We start from the raw sequence: 22108 nt of genomic DNA on the forward strand, positions 1-22108 counted from the left end.
ATCTTGGTTATGTTCCCCGTAACCATCACAGTTATGAATGCTAACATTCATTGCGCAAACAGGGCCCCAGACGATAATTTCTTCTAGCCTCAGTTTGAAATGACTTGGAATGGAGTTAATTTAATAAAGGCCTATAAAGTATGAGACATTGTAGTTATTAAATTCCTATGGATAAATTACCAAAGTCTCGGTTTCTTTTTAATAAGCTGGTTGCAATGACATTTTGTTGTTGGATTAACAAGTCATTATCATTGCAATCTTTTTCACAAAGAAGTTCCTCGTGTTTTTTTTTTCTTCAATTAGTTCTTCACTGTTATTCCTTAATAACGTAATGCTATACCAATTATAACTATAAAGCAAAGCAGTTAAAAGTTTACAAACTTTTGATCCCCTGCAAATACAAGCAGTTTTGTTTGCTATTTTTGTATGAGCCGACAGCTTGAAAACTTGCTCACACGACAGTCATTTGACCTTTTCATTTGTATGGTTACACGCACCACTGCAACCCATTAACAATTGATTTTCATTGCAGTCTTTTATCCACAAAGAAGTTCAAAGAGGTTCAATAAGTTTGTCAATGTGCTTCCTGAATAATCTAATGCAATACCCATTGTGATCATAAAGCAAGTTAAAAGCGAGTGAAAATATTCTCAACTCTCTCGGGGTTCAGGAAAAAAGTTTCTTGCTGAAAAAAAATGCTAACATGTGACAAGTGACATGTCCTCTTTAATAGACACATGGACACATTTGGTAATTGCCAACGACCAGTCTTCTCACTTGGTGCACCTCAAACATAGCCTATGCACTAAATAACAAACCTGTGAAATATTGAACTCAATTGGTCGTCGAAGTTGCGAGATAACTATGAGGGAAAAAACACCCTTGTCCCACGAAGTTGTGTGCTTTCAGATGCTTGATTTCGGGACATCAAAAGTTAATTTTGAGGTCTCGAGATAAAATTCAAATATAAAAATACTTCTTTCTCGAAAACTACGTTCCTTCAGAGGGAGCCGCTTCTCACAATGTTTTATACTATCAACAGCTCTCCATTGCTTGTTACCAAGTAAGTTTGTATGCTAACTTTGAATAATTACCAATAGTGTCCACTGCATTTAAATTTGTTGCCTTCAACCAACCATTAAAACAAATACCATAAAAATGCCGTTAAAGAACAGCACCCATTTCATGAACGAACCCAAATGTATATTTTCTTTCAGTTTTTTTAATCACGATCTTAAATATAATTTTGCTGAAATAAACTGATTTGTCAGCAGGAATCTGAAAGGAAAGATCATAGCCACGCTTCGGGCCCATGGCGATCTTTGATGAGGGTAAACTTGTCAATCACTTTTCCACTCTGAAACAAAATAAAGTGCATACAAAACAAAGACTTGTTATATAATGTTAGAATTCACGGATACAGAGCAAAATGTATAATGATTGTGCATCCGCCCCACACATTTCCTGGTGCTCTAACTCTAAAGCGAATGTTAAATGGGTCAGATTTTGGCTGAATTTACCTCAACATTTAAGTTTTATAGCTATTTTATAGATTGTGGAAAGTTACAACCCTTCATTTAAGATATTGCACAAACTAACAGTTTCCAATTATTAGTTAGTGATAGTTAATTGGAATCTAAACATGAATTGTTGTCGGTATCTCAAAAATATTTTCACGCCCATCAGCCATGTTACAAATATTTTACATATTACCGGTAAAAGGGCCTACATGCATTTTATGCCATGCCCATGCCGTTGGTGAACATTTGTGTACGTTTTTGCTGTGTCTAACTGTCGACATTCGTTCAGAGAGAGAGAGGGGGGGAGGCAAAAAATAGAACGATGTTCTATCTGGGAAATCTGGATAAGCAACTTTAAAAAATAATAAATAAGATTGCATCATTACATGAGGAAAAACAGCAAAATGTACATTTCTAATTTATATTTTCAAACCAACTGGCAAATACTTTATATATACGGCTAGAAACCTAGCCATACATTTTAGACAAGTATGATAACAGTTTAACATTTGTCCACATGAACGTTACATTATTTATTTTTGGAAGATGCACAAAAATGCATTCCTTTATTACCTGATCATCGGACACCTGTTCCCAAGTTAGATGAGTTTTGTTCCTAATCTGCATGACACTATAACCGTAGTCAATAGAACGGAATGCATCCCACGGCTTGGAGAATAAAAACAGATCATGTCTCTCTTTACATCCCTGTGGAGATGGGAAGAAAGTTGTATTATTTCAAATGTAAAAGGGGGTGTCAGCGAAAACTTGCGTTAAAGACAGGCTACACTTTTGGTAATATCTCTTCAAGTTAATGACCATAAAACAATTACCTGGTAAGCAGCACTGAAGAGCTGTTGGTATTATAAAACATTTTGAGAAGCTTTAGTTTTGAAGAAATCATCATTTTCACCCAAAGATTTGAATCTAAGAAAGGCTTCAGGAATGGAGATTCTTAATAAATAATAAACCGCAATTGGTTACTGGGAAGGCAGAAAGGATGATTTGCGTTATTTATTTTAAAGGCAGTGGACACTATTATAGTAACTACTCAAAATAATTGTTATCGTAAAACCTTACTTGCTAACGAGTAATGGGGAGAGGTTAATGGTATAAAACATTGTAAAAAATGGTTCCCTCTGAAGTGCCATAGTCTTCGAGAAAGTAGTAATTTTCCACGAATTTGATTTCGAGACCTCAGTTTTAGAACTTGAGGTCTCGAAATCAACCATCTCATGCTAGGAGTCCACTGGGCCAGCGCCGGTTGGTGCCAGTTTGCGCCAATGCAATTTACTGTGGCGCCTCGTGTCACCAATAAGGTGCCTAGTGGCGTGTAGTGGCTCAAACTGCCTCCCAACTGGTTCGTGGTGGCCCACGGCACCAGATTTGAATGTGGCGGCAAGAAAATTTCAAAATGTTTGAAATTTTCGTCGCGCCACTTGCATCGAGCAATCAGCGCCAAGTGGCACCAAATGGCGCGAACATATCGCCCTTTGGCGCAAACAACCCGCCTATTGGAATCCACTGGAATGTAGTGGCGTCACATGGCGTCACATGGCGCCACTCTTTGGCGCCAAGTGGCACCTTATCAAAATTGTAAATATTTAGTAGAGATGTTGTTCATACAGCAGCTGAGGAGGGTCTGAACCAGGTAACCGATGGCTGATATTTATGAATTTTGGAATCAAATGGCCGTGTTAATGGCGCGAACTGGCGCAAACTGGCGCAACATTTTGGAGCAAGCCGGGTGGCATTTGGCGGACATTAATTCGGCGCCACAGCGAGCCACTACGCGCCAATCACATAATCTTTGGCGCGAACTGGCACCAACTGGCGCTGGCCCAGTGGACTCCTAGCATAAACGCACACAACTTCGTGTGACAAAGGTTGTTTCTTCTTTCATTACTATCTCGCAAGTTCGATGACCGATTGAACCCAAATTTTCACAGGTTTGTTATTTTATGCATATGTTGAGATACTCCAAATGAGAAGACTGGTCTCAGACAATTACCAATAGTGTCCAGCGTCTTCAAAGAAACAAATAAAACTACAAATTTAAAATATTATCGTTTCTCTGTCCTTTGTTCTTTCTTCATGCTGGTAAACCCCCTGAATAACCCCCTCTGTTGAACCCGACATTTGGAGGGCAGTTACACCTGCGTCGTACAGACAGGTTTGTACCTGTATATACTTTTTGGGCAAACTTACAGCAGATCCAGTGATGATGTGTACTGGTGCCTTGGGGTTAGTGTAAGGTGCCTCTTTACTGCCATTGTAAACCTGAAATGGGAATTAAAACAGAGGGTTTGTGTGTTTTTGATGTTTTCAATAGTTTTGGCAAACAAATTTAACTCCTAGATGACATTTTCTGTAAACTTTTTCAAACAACTAAGCACAGTGTAGCCCAAGTAAATATTTGAAGAATTTGTTTTGCTTTGCAAACATGAATAAAAACCTTCTTTAAACATCTTTTCAAACCTGTACATTTTAAAAAAATATCAGCTGAAAAATCTGGGCAGTATAAGTATAAAGAGATATCAAGACATGTTTTTTATAATAAAATTAAAAAAAAAAAAAAAAATGGGGTCGGGGGTTTTGAACGGTCGGGCGGGGACGATCAACATTTCTTTTTATGTGGCCTTATAGCCTGGTGGTGTTCTCCTGTAATGACTTCACTGACCTTTTCTTTATATACCGGCCATAGACGTTCATAGTTATGTTCATGGGCCCACAGTTCCAGGTCTACCCCTATATAAAGGATAATCATAATTCAAAAATATGTATCAAGTAGTAATATACATAAAATACTTAAATTAATTTCACTGTAACGTTAAACTTGACCATAGCAACATATAGATGGATGCAATACGCATCACCAACCGCCGTATTTGATGAATGCAAGGCAATAATTCAAATTGGTTATAAGAGCTGTGCGAGAGCGTACACGCATGCACTCTTGCATTGTTTATACATCAAATTATATGGCGGTTGGTGACGCTTTGCAATCCATCTTTTATTGGTATCAAAAAGGTAAATGGATTACAGCAAAGGTTCACCTTGTGGCCGGAAGATGGACGTATTTTACCAGAGAAAGGGGCGACCGTAAGCAATTAATGTGCAAAACTGTCTTTAAGAAAACTGCTTATGAAAGTTTAACCAGTTTTCTAAAATCCGCATGGGAAAACTTTAGTCTTTGTGAATAATATTCTAACAAATATGCAACAGTAATGCAGAATTCCACTTTTCGGTATTTATGTTATTGCTTACGGCCTTTTCCCCCGGGGGTGGGGGGGGGGGGTACTTCGTGTGCCTGAAGGGCGTAGAACCTATTATGCACACGACGAGTTTATGATACCCTGATTTGTTTATATACTCTAGAAAAGGTATAAGTATTGACAAAATAAGTCACCATACAAAGACACTCCGGCTCTATTTTATAGGGTTTAAAACGCACAAAGCACCCCAGCAGTAACGCCTACCTTGTGACGTCACCACGTGCAATTGGTATCCTTAATATTTGTTTGCTTTGCAGAAATCTGTTAAAATGTCTGCTCACAATCAGCTCTAGAAATTGGGCCACCCAGAAATCCCAACTTACCGTATTTGTAGAACATATCTTCCAAGGCACTTCTGACCTGTGGTAAACCAACAAATAAAAGTTAAAGGAACAAGCGTTTGTAACCGTTTGTCATAAAATGCATATGGGTAGAAAGATGTTGTAAAAGTAGAATACAATGATCTACACAAACATGCCTAGAAATTGCACAGTTCTCCTTTTACCTCGTCGACTAACACGGTCGGCCATTTATGGGAGTCAAATTGTTTGACTACCATAAATGGCCGACCGTGTTAGCTCGCACAGTAAACGGAAAACCACGCAATTTTGAGGCAAATTTGTGTGGATCATTGTATTCTACTTTTACACCATCTTCCCAACCATATGCATTTTATTAAAAAAACACTTTTTGTGGACCAACTCGACCGATCCAAGGCAACGTGTTCCTTTAATACTTTGTTTTCTCTAACATCGAGGAATTCTGTTCGACTTTTGAGGGCATGAATGCTTTATTTAGTCAAAATATTCGACAACCATGTAAACGTTTAAATGAAGACTAATGGTTCTATAGTGTTGTAGAGTCTCTTAAGACATTTATTTAATCCAAAATTATTAATTAAGTATACAAATGGAGGTTGAGAATGAGATATGCAGAATTTATTTGTATAAATCGAGTATGCGTCTTGCTGATTTTTGTTTCTGTAATCTAAAACTCATTTATGCTCAAAGACACCATTGGGAAATGTGTCAATACCAAAAACAAATAAATTGTATGCGTGCTTATCAAATTTAAGGCACTTTTGTTAATAAAATCGAACGACATTTCTCTGAAATTGGGCGGGAATACCGAAGGCCTATTTGACTTTTTAATCTCACCAGGCTCCTTTGTTTAGTGCAGTCATCACGGTCGGAGTCGGAGCAATACATAGGTCGATGACCCATTGTTATTATCCACGGATACTGGGCTCTCCTTTCGGGTTTATTGGCTTCCTATATGCAAGAAAAACAAAACATCACAAAACAAAATAATCGGGGCACAGAATGCCATTGGTTCTTGAAGGAGTATACTTATTGTTTTAATTTCGGGGGATTTCATCAAATATTTGGCCTTGGCCTGCATTTAAAAAAAAAATAAGAGATAACTCTTGGATGGATGCGATACCTAGCTATAATGGATGCGATACCTAGCTATATGAACGGTGTCGCATGCAATTATGTCCTCTGTGCAATACTATCCGGAGGATAGTATTGCATATGCAAAAATATCCGCCGGACGGTTTCGCATATGCAATCGTGTCCGCCCGACCGCTGCTGCATAATGTACAAACCACTGTTAAAACCAAACGTGCGGCCGGTGTCGCATGCAATTATGTCCTCTGTGCAATACTATCCGGAGGAAATTATTGCATATGCAAAAATGTCCGCCGGACGGTTTCGCGTATGCAATCGTTTCCTCCCGGCCGCTGCGGCATAATTTACAAACCACTGTCAAAACCAAACATGTGGCCGGTGTCGCATGCAATTATGTCCTCTGTACAATACTATCCGGAGGACATTTTTGCATATGCAAAAATGTCCGCCGGACGGTTTTGCATATGCAATCGTGTCCGCCCGACCGCTGCTGCATAATGCAATTGTGTCCGCCCGGACACGTTTGCATATGCAGTTGTGTCCGCCCCTTGAAAAGCCGTCCTTGCAGTTAATTAAACGCCCTTGCTCGACGGAACACGTTCGCCATATTTTTACAAGCTAAGTGCTTGTCAAGAATGACATGGGAAATGTTCGGTCGTTGGGTATTCGCTGCAAACAAAAAATACGTGAATATTCATGGTGCATATACGTAGGTTCAGTGCATGCACGTTCGCTTACGGTTTTTGCATAGCCCTGGACACGATTGCATATGCAAAAGTGTCCGGAGCGGACAGTATTGCATGGCGGACACAATTGCATCTGACACCGGCATGCAGTTACAGTTTGTTTTCGACTGGCGTCCCTGAACAAAGATCTTGAAAAATAGGGAGACCGCCAACTTAAGCAAGAGAGCTCAGTTGCTAGATTGGCGGCACGTACGATCTCGAGGATGAACATACAAATTGGCATTAAAGAGACAGAAGCTGAAGAGAACGTTGATACTTATTCCACTTCTGCATTCAAAATTGTACCGTTTGTGTTTTGGATATCCTAAATTTTGCATTATATAGTGACACACCACGAGCCGCTTTCACGAAACTTTCGACACGGCGCAAGTTACAAATCAGTTGCAAGTCTTTACATATAAGATGGGTGGTATTGACTCATTAAAGGCACTGGACACTTTTGGTAATTGTCAAAGACCAGTCTTTTCACTTGGTGTATCTCAACATATGCATACAAAAAAAAAACTGTGAAAATTTGAGCTCAAGTGGTCGACGAAGTGAGAGATAAGAAAAAATACCCATGTCACACGAAGTTGTGTGATTTCGAGACGTTAGCGTGAGGTCTCGAATTCAATTCAATTATTTTAGTGAGAAACTACTTCTTTCTCAAAAACTAGTAACTAACACCAATAGTGTCCGGTGCCTTTAATAGTTATTGTTAATTATTGGTTGTGACAATTTTATAATCAACCTACCATAAGGTCTGCTTCTAGCCACTTGAACTGGTTAGTCTTTGTTTCATTTGAAACGTCGCCAAAAAAATAAACCTCGGTGGAAAATGAAATAATATGGGCTGAGTTGATGTTCCAGCTGAGGAAGACGAATAAAAAGTATACATTTTTCTGATAGATTAAAGATTGGATTAAAAATATATATTGTCATGATAAAAAAATGAATTTTGTCTTCCATGTGTAAAGGAGACTATACAATATATACAAGAAAGGCATAGCAACAATAGACAACAAGAATAAAATTACAATAAACAGATATATACAAATATAAAGATAAAAATATGTGGGGAACATGTAAAAAGTACAAAATAAGAGTGAACCAAACTATCTCGACCATCTACTGAGCAGTTAAAAAGCTTAATTGCACTAGGGAGAAAGGAATCCTTAAACCCGTTGGTCTTTAAGCATAGCTGCCGGATCTTGCCTAAGTGGTTTTGGATAATGTGAGGGTGTAGAGGGTGGCTGGGGTCACAGATGATCTTATTGTCTTGAGAAATGATACAAAGTCTCCCGCATGCCTTTAAACGTCAGCTCCAATAATCCTGCTAGCTCGTTTAGCTTCTTAGAGTTAGATTCCAACAGACACCAACAGACACAACAAAAGCTTAAACTAGATTGAATTGTACTTTGACAACAAAGCTTAAGAATATTCGTGTTTACGTTAAACGATTTCAGTTTCCTTAAAAAAGTAAAGCCGTTGATTAGATCTTTTATACACATGGGTAGTATTTGCATTCCAAATACTTGATATCCATGCACAATAAAATCCTTTGCAGGAAGAAGTACTAAAGAAAATCACACGCTTTTGATATTTTGTTTCTCATAATAACGCAGTAAAAGATAAGCTTACACACACCAATAAAATAATATACAAAAACAGAACATTGTTTAAGGGTGTGTGATGAAGAATGGATCTGACCTGCTTAAGGCTTTTTCCTACTGCTCGTATCCGCTCATTCTGATGCGCTTTAAAGCCATTGGCACTTTCGGAACAGAAAAACAAAACAAAGTTCACAGATTTACAAATAACCTACAGGGTTTACAGAAGGTAATGTTGAAAGACTTCTCTTGAAATATTATTCCATGAAATGATTCCTTTTTGAGAAAACATTAAAACAATTATCAATTCTCGATATCGAGAATTACAGATTTATGTCATGACACGGTGAAACGTGCGGAAACAAGGGTGGGTTTTCCCGTTATTTTCTCCCGACTCCGATGGTGTTCACAGGTTTGTTATTTTATATTTAAGTGTGATACACGAAGTGTGGGCCTTTGGACAATACTGTTTACCGAAAGTGTCCAATTGCTTTAAAGGGTCTGCAGGCTTTTTTGTAGGACACAAAATACAATGTCCACCTATTTACATTAAACTTACACGATTTTAAGATAATGATGGTGGAAAGCTTCCCTTAAAATATTACTTACTGAGGTGCTGTAGTTTCTAAAAATTTAGTAAAACAAGTCACGACAAAAGGGGGGGGAATTCTCTAAAGACGAACATTATTATTGCATATAAAGAAATATTCGTGACATTGTTTTACTCATTTCTCAAAGGTAAGCTTTATACCATCAATATCTTCAAACGGTGTAAGTTTATTGTAAATCTGTGGACATTGTGTTATGTGTTAGAAAAAGTACCCAATCCTTCAACTAAAAAGGTGTTAAAAACAAGCTGGAAAATGTCCTACCTGTACCACAGGTTTTGGTTGTCACCATAAAGAGGCATAGTGAAGCGATTCTTGTAGTTTGAAAAATTGCTGTTGAAATAGAAATTTAAAACAAGCATGCAAAAATTTTCAATTTAAACTGTAACTAGCTGATGTCGTTAATTACATTGTGTATCATTTGGTGTCAGCTGCGCATGTCACTTTTATTCAACCCTGAAATTGTTTGATTATTTAGAATGTAAAGATCGTGCTCGTAGATAGTTTGGGTCCGTACTCGACAAGCTCTGCATTCTATGGCCCCCTCCGACGCCATCACCATGTGTTTTGCATTGGTGTTTAGTTTTTGTTTTCTGCTATTTTTTTTTCGATTGTCTTTTCTAGATTAGGCCTATGTTTGTTTTATGTTTTATTATACATCATTGGGTTACGAATGCATTTGTTTGTAAAATATTATTCATGATTAACTATGTTTTGTTAACCTTTGTGGATTGGAAATCAAATCACTCTATAACTTACTAAGCGGATTCATGGTTTCCAGCACATGTCATATATGGAACATAAGCAGCCACAGGCTCAATCTGCCTCATGAACTCGTCACCAACATGGCCGTTGTTAGTGTCCAGATCGTACCCAAAGTCACCTGCAATCAAACAATCCACAAGCAGTTAACATTGTGAAATACAAACACTGTAACAGTAAGGCCAACTGTAAGGAAACTCATAACTGGTGTCTTTCTTCAACAGTTTAACAGTGATTGGTATTAGAATACCAGCATAATGTCTGCAAGTAATTAAACTATAAAGGATGACAATAATTGGAACTTTTAAAGCGCAGGTATCCGCCGCAAGCGGCGCCCAAGCATGGCGCTGCTCTGCAAAAAAACACCAGCATAAAGCCTAAAACAGAAAGTAGCATCACACAAGCATCACACAAGCAGAGTTAACAAAATGCTTCTTTATGAGAGAGGATGGATTCTTCAATATACCAAGTGAATTTGAAATGTTCATAGATTCAGGTAGGGAGTTCGTTCAGGTAGGGAGTTCGAACAACAATGTTTTTTTGGTTTTTTTTTCGAACAACAATGTTTTTTTCTCAGAAACATTTCCCCTAAAATTAAGTCATAATAATTCGAGAAAACTGAATCTGAAAAACAAGGCAACATGAAAGCTGAAAATTATATTAACCTGCTGAAAAGTTGACACACACAACATATTAGTCCAAAATTTTCTGAGGCTGTTATTTCATTCTAGGATACAACGCAAATTATGAACACGGTCTGCATGCGACTACGGTGTATTATTTTGTTTCAGCTCTTTACAAATTCGGTATAGGCCTATAATTCAGTGTCATATATGGACAGGAAATCAACATCAAAAAGCCAACATTTTAACCCAGGAAAAGCGTGTTGATAAATGTCAACAGCTAAGACGGTAACTAAACACGAAGAATGCGAAGTATTAGCACACGATATCCCTAAAAGCAAATGTATGACAACAGTTTGTAAGTTGGATAAACTGGTAAAGATGCCAAATGACTCACCAACATGTAATATTACATCCAACGTCCCATCCTGTGTGCCTCGTTGTAGTCGTGCTAACGACTGTGCATTCTCATTACCCATGTCTCCATAAATGGCGAAGCGAGGGCTCCAATCGGCCCTGTTCTCCACAGCCTTGAAGAAAAAGAGCATACTCCAGCCCTTTTTACTTCCACAGCGATAAACTGTAAATGGTTGTGGGGCAAGTTTTAAAACAAGTTGTTTTGTTGCCCAACATTTCTATTCCAAACGGATGTATTTTAATATAGGTTTTCCCAGCCAATTTCAACAATTCATTTTTAACACCCAGCGAATTTCGATTTAAACAAGAATTTTCAAATAAGTCAGCATTTCAATAGTCAACAAAAGTAATTTCACTACTATTAGCATCTGCTCGAATAAAATGATCAAACAATTTCGTAGAAGCAAGCTGCAAGAACTGGTCAGGCATTCAATTTGATCAATCAGTACACAAAAAACACTAATGGTCAAAGTGTAGTCTGGGTTGCCTCTATATGAAATAGAATGGTTGAAACGAATTTGAACGAGAAAAACAAAATCTTGTGAAACTGGAAAACATAATACACACCAAAGTGAGACCGCTGAATACTGTTCATGACAAATAGTACAACTATGTAGTAGGCCTATGAGTGGAGCAAAATTAAATAACATAAATCTGCTTTAATTTACCATATTTGGTTCCAGGTTTTAACTTGGTTAGTTTCACCCGGTGGATGAACTGTGTGTGTTTTTCTGGACCGCCATCTACAAATTTTGTACTTGAACCTGAAGATGTGGATTTGGCCGCAGTCACTCCAAACTGAACCTGTGATTCGGTGTCATTGAAGGTACTCCATGTTACTATCATTTCGGTTGGGTTTCCTTTAAAATAGAACAATGTAGGAACATAAAAACCAATCAACAGGTTAACAAAATATCATCAGCAAAATTAAGTCGAAAATCTTTTCCATTTTTTTTTCGTTCAAAGTTAATGAAGATGAAAAAGGAATCCTGTAGATTGTACACAATGGAATCCCATTTCTTTAAAATAATAATCGTGCTGCATAATATAAGACTCTGGCACATTTTCCAAAGCTACAACCGCAGATTTAAATGTTCAACATATGAAATTTGTTCAAAAGAGAATGTTTTTACTCGGATGCTGCTTATGTCTTTCTTTGAAGTCATTATACACTTTCGGAACAACAACAAGTTCACAGATTTACAAATAACTTGCATGGTTTACATACAGAAGGTAATGGTGAAAGACTTCTCTTGAAATATTATTCCATGAATTGCTTTACTTTTTGAGAAAACATTAAAACAATTACAAATTCTAGATATCGAGAATTACGAATTTATGTTAAACACATTTAAACACATTTTAAACACATGTCATGACACGGCGAAACGTGCGGAAACAAGGGTGTGTTTTTCCCGTTTTTTTCTCCCGACTCCGATGACCGATTGAGCGTAAATTTTCACAGGTTTGTTATTTTATATATAAGTTGTAACACACGAAGTGTGAGCCTTTGGACAAAACTGTTTACCGAAAGTGTCCAATGGCTTTAAACACAAAAATTTTCATTTTCTTTTGAACCCACAAAATGTATGGCGGTGCAATTTACCCGTAGCTGATAGGTGAACTTGTTCAGGCTGGTACCAAATTTCACCATAGCTGTTGACAACAAGCATGAAGGCAACGCATACTTGAAATATGTATGCGTTTATTCCAACTGTTCCTGAAAGAAAAAAAATAACGTCTGCAGAATTCAAGTTTTAGACATTAGTAAGTCATAGGTCAACTTTGATAGTCCCTCCAAAAAGTGGTAATTATTGTAAAGTGGCTCATCTTGGGTTTCAGTAATTGGGAATAAATGAAATGCTAAGTAGAGAAAATTTCCATTCCCTGTGTATAAAAACTCTCTGTTTGAGTTGTGGTGGTTCCAGCAAGATGAATCTGTGTTAACACAGATTCTTCTTGCTGGAACCAAGTGGTTCTTCTCAGAGCCATGACAACTCACAGATAGTTGCACGTACAGGTTTGCTATACAGCAAATTGTAATCCAACCATGTCAAGTTTTAAATCCTAATAATATATGTGTGTTAACCACAGACCTTAATAGATTGTATCAACCATGCAGAGTTTCAAATTCTACTCATGTACACAGTGTTACCGCAAAGATTGTATCCATGCACCATGCAAACTTTCAAATCCTACTCATGTACATCGTGTTACAACAAACTTTACTTTAGATTGTATTTCTACCATGTGTCTCCACCATGCAAAGTTTCAAACCTTACTCGTTATACATGGTGTAACTGCAAACCTGACTAGATTGTGTCCACCATGCAGAGTTTCAAACCTTACTCGTGTACATGGTGTTACGCAAACCACACTAGACTGTGTCTCCACCATGCAAAGTTTCAAACCTTACTCGTGTACATGGTGTTACGCAAACCACACTATGTCTCCACCATGCAAAGTTTCAAACCTTACTCGTGTAAATGGTGCTACGCAAACCAAACTATGTCTCCACCATGCAAAGTTTCAAACCTTACTCGTGTTATACATGGTGTTACTGCAAGCCTTATACTAGATTGTATCTCTACTATGCAAAGTTTCAAACCTTACTCATGTACATGGTGTAGCTGCAGTTACCAGAGTTTAACTCCACCATGCAAAGTTTCAAATCCTACCCATGTACATGGTGTTACTGCAAACCATACTAGATTGTGACTCCACACAGGCAAAGATTCAAACCTTACTCGTACATGGTGTTACTGCAAACCTTACTAGATTGTAACTCCACCATTCAAACTTTCAAATCCTACTCATGTACATGGTGTTACTGCAAACCGTAACTAGATTGTATCTCCACCATGCAAACTTTCAAATCCTACTCATGTACATGGTGTTACTGCAAACCTTAACTAGATTGTATCTCCACCATGCAAAGATTCAAATCCTACCCATGTACATGGTGTTACTGCTAACCTTACTGGATTGTCCTCCCACCATGCAAACTTTCAAATCCTACTCATGTACATACTCCTAGAGATTAAAAGCAAATGTCCATTTTGTCCATAACTTTTCAAAATGGTAACAAATAATATTAGCTCATATATTTTGAAGATAACATACATGACTCATCTAATTGATTATTCTTAGCCAGCTCAAAGAATTTAGGTCACGAAGTCAAAGAAACATCACTTGAACACACGGCTCGGAATAGGCCTTTAGTATCTTTGCCTAAGCCCTTGAACACAACCACCATGACAATAAACCCTCAATACCACCACCCGAGAAATGCAAAAATCCCATATATGACATTACCTTTCATCCTGCAAAAGTCTCTGTCACGTTTTCCTTGATACAGTGGAAAATATTTTGTCCATAAGTGGCAGTTGAGCCTAACATCAGAACACAGTTGTATAATATCTGAACTACAAAGTTTAGATATTTAGCATCTCTTATCATGTATCAAACCATTTGGTAAAGCATGTGTCAAGTGCACACTTTAAGTCCAAAAGTCACTGCGTAGTGTTTATTTTGGCAAAGAAGCCTCCTTATCAAGCTAATCCCTCCTTGTTAACCAGCTGTTATGTTGGCAGTGCGCACGCGATCGTTTTTTTTTTTTTTTTGATGGCTTACACTTATTACAATAAGGCCGAGTAAAAAAAAGAAACATGTTTAGTGTCTGGGTTTCTCAAAAAAGGAAGGAGGAGGGTTTTTTTTTATTTTTTTATTTCAAGATGGCCGCCATGAATGTCAAATATCAATTGTTTTTTTCTGCTGCTGAAATACACAAAACATTAATGAAACAGTTTGGTCGAGGCATTCAGACAAGACATTCATTTTTGGGTTTTTTTTTTTGCTGAGATCTATTAAAATAACCCCTTTTCAAAAGAAAAGAAAAACAAATGTGCATAAAAAAAAACTTAAGAAAAAAAAGGAGGTGTCCTGTAAAAAGGAAGCGGGCGGGGACGCTGAACATTTCTATTTTTACTTGGCCTAATATTATTATGTTTTGGGTATTTACACATCCACAGAGCCTATTTGAGAATGCTGTGTACAACTCTAAACTGGTTATTGGTGATCACAGTTGGTAATTTAATCCTTTTATACAGTCGAAAAGTTTTATCTATACAAAATGACAAGTTCTCTAAGATTTTGTTGTTTTCGCAATCTTTTGTTACCTGCTGACTATGTAGACTGTTTTAGAACTGCATTGGTGTGTATCAACTATAAATATCAGTTAACATATTTAATAATAATCTTGCACTTCTCTGGCCCCCCCCCCCCCCCCAAATTTAATCATTGCCCCCACTTGCCCCACCAAATGAAAATGTCTAGTTACGCCGCTGTATGTTGGGGAATTCAGACGAGTGCATTAGTGCGTGAACATCTACTACATGTACTGCTTTGCTTTACGATCTCACTCATTGACAAACTTATTGAGCCATGATCCATGAAATAAAAATGAATTGTTAGTAATGGGATAGGGTGCACTATTGCTGTGTGAAAATCTACTATAGAAATTTATGTGTCATATGACTCACCGTCATGTGAGCAAGTTTTCTTTGCTATCCGCTCATGAATTAGCAAACAAAACTGCTTGTATTTACAGGGGCTCAAAGGTTTGCAAGCGTTGAACTGCCTCGTTTATGATCACAATGGGTATAGCATACAAAGGAATTGCATTAAACAACATTGTAACGATTCCGGGGTGTGGGGTATGGTTCTTATCAATTTAACCAAGCCGCCACTCTGGAATCTGAAGCCACAGGGGGAAAATAAAACGTAGGGGGATTTCCTTAAACTCCACTAATGAGACTGATGAGGCACATTGAAATAAATCAAATGTTTCAAACGGAGGATTGACATTAACCACAAGGAATTACACAGTGTGTATTTTATTCAATCATGTTCAATCACAAAATGTACATAGCGCCCTCTCTATCAAAGTGTCTGGAATTATATTATTTTTTAAATATTTTTTTAACAAAAGGGCATTAATTATTGGGAATAAAAGAGTAGTGACTCATTATTAAACTTCCGTTTAAAACCTTGCAGGGCTTTGCCGTGCACTTAAGGCCCTTGCCTTCGGCTCCAGCCTTTATCACACGGCAATTCGACCCTGCCAGCTTTAAACAGCCGTGTAAGAACTCGTCGCTACCCTTTTATTCCCTTAAAAATGGTAACTTAGCAATACATAAAGCAAGGCAGTATTCGCCACAATATTGAAGCATAAAACCTGAGGATCTTCTTTGGTGATGAAAGGCAGCATTGAAAATGAGTTGTTAATCCAACAGCATCATGACTGGGCAAGTATTCTCGACAAGCCACATCCACCTCGACTTGACATCATCTTCCGGACTTCAGCAAGGCTTTCGACCTCATCCCTCACCACATTCTTTTTAACAAGCTGGCTCGTAACTTTAACATTCGTGGCCCCACGTGGAACTGGCTGAAGTCCTTTCTCACTAATCGACAACAGCGAGTTACCTACCGTGGAAGCGTCTCTTCTTGGGCACCAGTAGCATCTGGAGTTCCTCAGGGAAGTGTCCTCGGTCCGCTTCTCTTCAACCTTTTCATAAGTGACATCTCGAAAAACCTATCTGCAACCTCTCTTCTTTTTGCTGATGACACCCTCATTTACCGGCCAATCAAAACTCCAGCTGATGAACAATCTCTACAGTCTGACCTTTCTATGCTCAATCAATGGAGCCTAGCAAATGGTATGAGGATCAACAAAGAGAAATCAAAAGTGATGCATATGTCTCGCTGCAAAACTCCCAACGACGAGCATCTTCCTCTTTACACACCCCAAGGTAGTGCTATTGGTGTTGTATCTTCATATAAATACCTCGGGATAACTGTTAACAACAAGTTGAACTGGAACGATCATGTGAATACTATTGTATCAAAAGCTAACAAAACTCTTGGTTTCATTTGGCAGATTGCTGGTGGGTCATCTTCACATGCTCTTCGGTGCCTTTACATATCGCTAGTTCTTTTATCTTACAGTATGGATTACCAGCCTGGTACCCATACACTGCCACTTTATCAGCAAAGTTAGAGGGGGTACAACGTAGGGCAAGCAGAATGTGTTTGAAGCAACGGATGAGCCTTCCTTACAGGAGACAGCAGCACATCATTGTTTTCACCATTAAGTCTTTGTTTGGACTTATTGACTGTGATGCCATAAAGTGTAACACTATAATCAACACCCGCCATTTAGACTTGACCACATTTCACCACCACTATGCCAGAACTCAAGCTCTTAAGTACACGCCAATTCGTTCATTTCCTCGTTTATGGAGCAACTTGCCGTCATAGACCAGCCAAACTTTAAAAAGTGCTCTAGAAAAAAAAACCACGGCATAGTTTGTTAATGGCTAGCATCCATGGTAGATGTATGGATCATGGGCTCGGGAAGACGATTAGGGTGGATGCCCAGCTTGATTTTGAATTTTAAGGTCATTTTGGGGTAAAAAGGTCAAAAAAGGTCAAAAATCAATATTTTCAAAATTTATGTCAAATTTATTCACATTTGATAGATCTATCCATGAAATGTGTTTTTAACTTTATGTTGATACTAGAAACCTATGTAATTAACGTATAAACTTTGACCTTGTGCACAAATGTATAGCAAAATGAAGTGTAAAAGTGTGATTATCTTGAAAAGGGTACATTTTGAGTACACCAATTGTTTTTGCACTCCCCATCCTCATTGGTGCATTTATTGGTTTCAAATAACTTTTTTTGAAAGGTAAATATACCCAGGCAGTTTTTGAGAAAGAAAAAATAATTCAAATACCACCTTCATGTGGGGTCTTACCGACTTATTTTAAGGTCAAAGTTTCAAATAAAGCAAAAAATTAGCATTTTTTAAATTTTCACAAAATTTGATTCCAAGTGATAGATCTATCCATAAAATGTATTTTTACGTTAATGTTGATATGCCAAACGTATGTAATTAACGAATAAACTTTGACCTTGTACACAAACGTATAGCAAAGCAAAACGTGAAAGTGTGATTATCTTGAAAGTGTAAATTTTTAGTATACCAGCTTTTTTTGCACTCAATGGTGCAGTTATGTGTTTCAAACAACTATTTTTTTTGAAAGGTTAATGTACCCAGGCAGTTTTTGAAAAAAGAAATTACTCAAATACCACCTTCGTGTAAGGTCATATTGAGGTCAAAAAGTGCCAAAAATTTCAAAATTTAATTTTTTAAAAATTTTTCACCAAATTTTACCCCAGGCGGCAGATCTATCCATAAAAAATAGTTTCATCATCAAAATGACATGCCAAGTCTGTGAAATTATGAGTTAATCCTTTGTCTTGTACACAACGTATAGGAAAATTAAATCTTCAATTGCAATTTTCTCAAAAAGTGCGTATCTTGAGCAGTGTTTTTGCACTATCTATCCCAGCAATGCATATAAATGTTTGAAAACAACTTTTTTTGTGAAAGGTCAATATACCAAGGCAGTTTTAGTTTAAACTAAATTCATATTACACCTTCCTCATTGGTAAATTGAAACAAGAAATGCGTATGCTGATTCATGCAATTAGTTTGATATAGTAGTTGTATAGTTTGACGTGCTCAAAAAATGCATGTTTGTATCAAAGTTATTTCAACACTCCCAATCTTTCCAAGTACATGTATGCAGTTAAATACACAACTTTTATTAGTGAATTAACAAAGTTGAACATTCTTTTTGCAGTAAAATTTTGTTTTTTCCTAGGTAGGCCTATACATTGTAGCTACGATGGGGGGTATGGGGTATCGTGCAGTGGAACATTGTATACTTTCTTATCTGGAGTGCCATTAGTCAAAGCTAACTCCAGAGCTACATGTAACCAGGCACACCAAAACCAGTACAGCCTGACATACTTTTATGCCAAGTTTCTTTGATGAAAGAATTCTCACTACTCTTCAGGCACTAGCAGACAGCAATGACAATCTCATCACTTTGATCAATCAGTTTGTGGACATAACACAGGTCAGAAACATTCCATCATCACAGTTGCCCGGCCACTATACACTTCAGGAAGAAATGAACTTAAACGGGCAAGTCCAAAGTTTGAGATTTAAATCTTTTTCAAGGGAGGACTACGTCTGCTTAAACAAATTCAACAAGCACTCTAGAAATCCAAACTCCCGACTGTGGTCTCATTACATTGTGATGGTGGAGATTGAGATCCAGGACTCGGAAAGACAGATACTTGATCACCAATCTGGGAGCTTTTTCCGTAATGCTGCCGTCCCCATCATCTATGACCACAGTAACTTTGATCGATATGGATGTGTTCATCTGGCAGATATGAAACTCCTCAAGAAGACAGAGATGTTGATGAAGTTCAGAAGCTTTCATAACAAACAGTAAGATTTGATGTGTTCCGACTAAACCCAACCTTGGCGAAGAAGATGACACAGACTCTGATATTGTTAGAGAGATACCGCTGGTATCTTTGACAACAAAAGACATTGCACCAGTTGCTGTGGTAAAGTGATCTTCTAACAACTCCAAATCATGAAACGCAGTATATAATAACCATCTGGAAGCACCGTCTGCTTCAAGAAACTGATGGTTTTAGTGACGCCCTGAAGAAAACATTGCGCAAAAACTTTCTCTGATCTGTACAATGCAAATGTTTCAAACAAACGAATTATGTACGGTACAAAAGCCTATCAAAACGGACAGAAAGTTACTGCAACAGTTGCTCAATGCTGCCACTGGAACCTACAACCTGGTCTTGATCGCTAGATTGGAGAGGGCTCCACCAAGGCAGTGACACAGTCGAAGAGAATAGGAAAGAAAAAGCCAATTCGAAAGTTCATCGATAGACCGGGGTTCCACACCTATACACGTCAGGTATGGGCTATTGAACAAACCTGATCTCAAGTTCTTGTCAGACGTTTTTGTAGAAAGGGCAAGGGTCTACTGGAAAGATGAGGAATAGTACAGGCGGGGGTTCCTTTATGTTACGGAAGCCATGGTCCTTTAGGAGAGATGACGTTTTGAGGACACCTTAGCAGGCTGACACCCGGTTGATGCTCCATGCATAGAGGCAGTCAATGAAGGATAAGAGTGATTTGCAGGTGGAGAAATGTCACATTTGTGTGTTCAAAAGCGTCAGAAACTTGGAAATAAATGCACGTTAGTTACCCGATAGGTGCAGTAACTGAGAGACTTGCCAAGCTTACATGCTCTTAAATGATGCAACACAGCCTCTCCTACATGACCATTTGGAAAAGCAAGTCTCCGAAAAGCAAAGTTAATATGTGTCAAGGGAATCGGCCATTAAGGAGAACTTGCTCTCATTAAGCAGTTTGGTAACACTTGTGCACCTTGGTATAAAATCATCAACCTTGTCAGGCTCCAACTCTTTGATAAATAAGGCGAAGAAGTGTCTGGAGATGTTACCGCCAACAAGAGATGCACTGAAACTTCACACAGCATAAACTAGGAATACATGGACGTCTCATCTCTCACACTGACACAGACACACATGAGCTTAAAAGAAATAGTGGGGTTACCTGGAAGACTACCCCTATCTCAGATGCTTGATTTGAGCTAGTTTTATTAAGGTGCAAATCAAAGGGCACCAAGTCAAACTGTAAAACTATGTCAAACTGTTCTGCGTGAATAGCATACAAGTACCTTTTTGTTTCATTTTACCACATAAGAAAGTCTGATATGATTTTTTTTAATGCCTTGGTATACTGACCTTTCAAAAAAAAAGTTGTTTTCAAACAATTATATGCATTGCTGGGATAGGAAGTGCAAAACACCGTATTGTGCTCAAGATACGCACTTTTTGAGAAAATTGCAATTTAAGATTAAATTTTCCTACACGTTTGTGTACAAGACAAAAGATTAACTCATAATTTCACAGACTTGGCATGAAACTATATTAAATGGATAGATCTGCCGCCTGGGGTAAAATTAGGCGCAGAAAGTCAAAAAAATTAAATTTTGACATTTTTGGCACTTTTTGACCTCAAAATGACCTTACACGAAGGTGGTATTTGATTTTTTTTTTTTTTTTAAACTGCCTGGGCACATTAACCTTTCCCAAAAAATTTGTTTGAAACATATATTATATGCACCAATGAGCTGGGGAGTGCCAAAAAATGCTGGTATACTAAAAATGTACACTTTTCAAGATAATCACACTTTTACGTTTTGCTTTTGTATACGTTTGTGTACAAGGTCAAAGTTTATCCGTTAATTACATACGTTTGTCATATCAACATGAACGTAAAATTACATGTTATTGATAGATCTATCACTTGGGGTCAAATTTTGTGAAAATTTAAAAAATGCTAAATTTTTGCCTTATTTGAAATTTTGACCTTAAAATGAGTCGGTAAGACCCCCACATAAAGGTGGTATTTGAATTATTTTTTTTTTCTCAAAAACTGCCTGGGTATATTTACCTTTCAAAAAAAGTTGTTTGAAACCAATATATGCACCAATGAGGATGGGGAGTGCAAAAACAATTGGTGTACTCAAAATGTACCCTTGTCAAGATAATCACACTTTTACACTTCGTTTTGCTATACATTTGTGCACAAGGTCAAAGTTTATACGTTAATTACATAGGTTTGTAGTATCAACATAAAGTTTAAAATACATTTTATGGATAGATCTATCAAATGTGAATAAATTTGACACAAATTTTGAAAATATTGATTTTTGACCTTTTTTTACCTTTTTACCCCAAAATGACCTTAAAATTCAAAATCAAGCTGGGCATCCACCCTAATCGTCTTCCCGAGCCCATGATCCATACATCTAGCATGGATGCCAGCCATTAACAAACTATGCCGTCCAAAGTGTAATTTCACACTTTGGCTGGCCTACTATTATGTTAGGTTGTCACACCAGTTCTGTGGTAAACTCTTATTTATATGTTTTTTGTTGTAAGGATGAAGACTGAAGTTGATGCAGTGCTTGGCGATGATGGATATGTCAGCTTTGAAGACCTATCCAAACTGAAATACACAACCGCTGTAAGTTTGTATCAGTTTAAGGTATATTGAATAATGTACAAAGTAATGAGTGAGTGCTCCTTTCATTACAGACTGTGTAAGTCTAGCCTTGACTCAAGGCTGTTGGCGTAGTGTGCCCCGGCCCGGTGCGGCACGATTCGACAGT

The 22108-nt window shown here is 37.7% G+C and overlaps 1 protein-coding gene across 1 annotated transcript; it reads right to left on the bottom strand.

The window, feature by feature from the left end:
* Positions 1–1081: 1081 nt before the first annotated feature.
* Positions 1082–14469, bottom strand: LOC117289456 (acid phosphatase type 7-like). The gene is made up of 13 exons (XM_033770592.1): positions 14268–14469; positions 12559–12672; positions 11621–11812; positions 10933–11115; positions 9910–10033; positions 9415–9483; positions 7688–7802; positions 5953–6066; positions 5119–5155; positions 4201–4268; positions 3729–3800; positions 2094–2228; positions 1082–1357 (listed from the first exon to the last, which is right to left on the bottom strand). The coding sequence occupies exons 1-13, from the start codon at positions 14272–14274 to the stop codon at positions 1292–1294; spliced, it is 1296 nt and encodes a 431-aa protein (XP_033626483.1). The 5' UTR covers positions 14275–14469; the 3' UTR covers positions 1082–1291.
* Between the last annotated feature and the right edge of the window lie 7639 nt (positions 14470–22108).

Source organism: Asterias rubens, chromosome 1 (genome assembly GCF_902459465.1).
Source record: "Asterias rubens chromosome 1, eAstRub1.3, whole genome shotgun sequence".
Classification (NCBI taxonomy): Eukaryota; Metazoa; Echinodermata; class Asteroidea; order Forcipulatida; family Asteriidae; genus Asterias; species Asterias rubens.

What these genes read in the sequence shown, in the direction of transcription:
- LOC117289456 (XM_033770592.1), bottom strand. An exon ending in AAAACCTGGAACCAAATATG is followed by an intron (nt 11,116 to 11,620) that starts GTAAATTAAAGC and finishes AACCATTTACAG; the next exon opens with TTTATCGCTGTGGAAGTAAA. An exon ending in AACCAAAACCTGTGGTACAG is followed by an intron (nt 7,803 to 9,414) that starts GTAGGACATTTT and finishes CGTCTTCCTCAG; the next exon opens with CTGGAACATCAACTCAGCCC.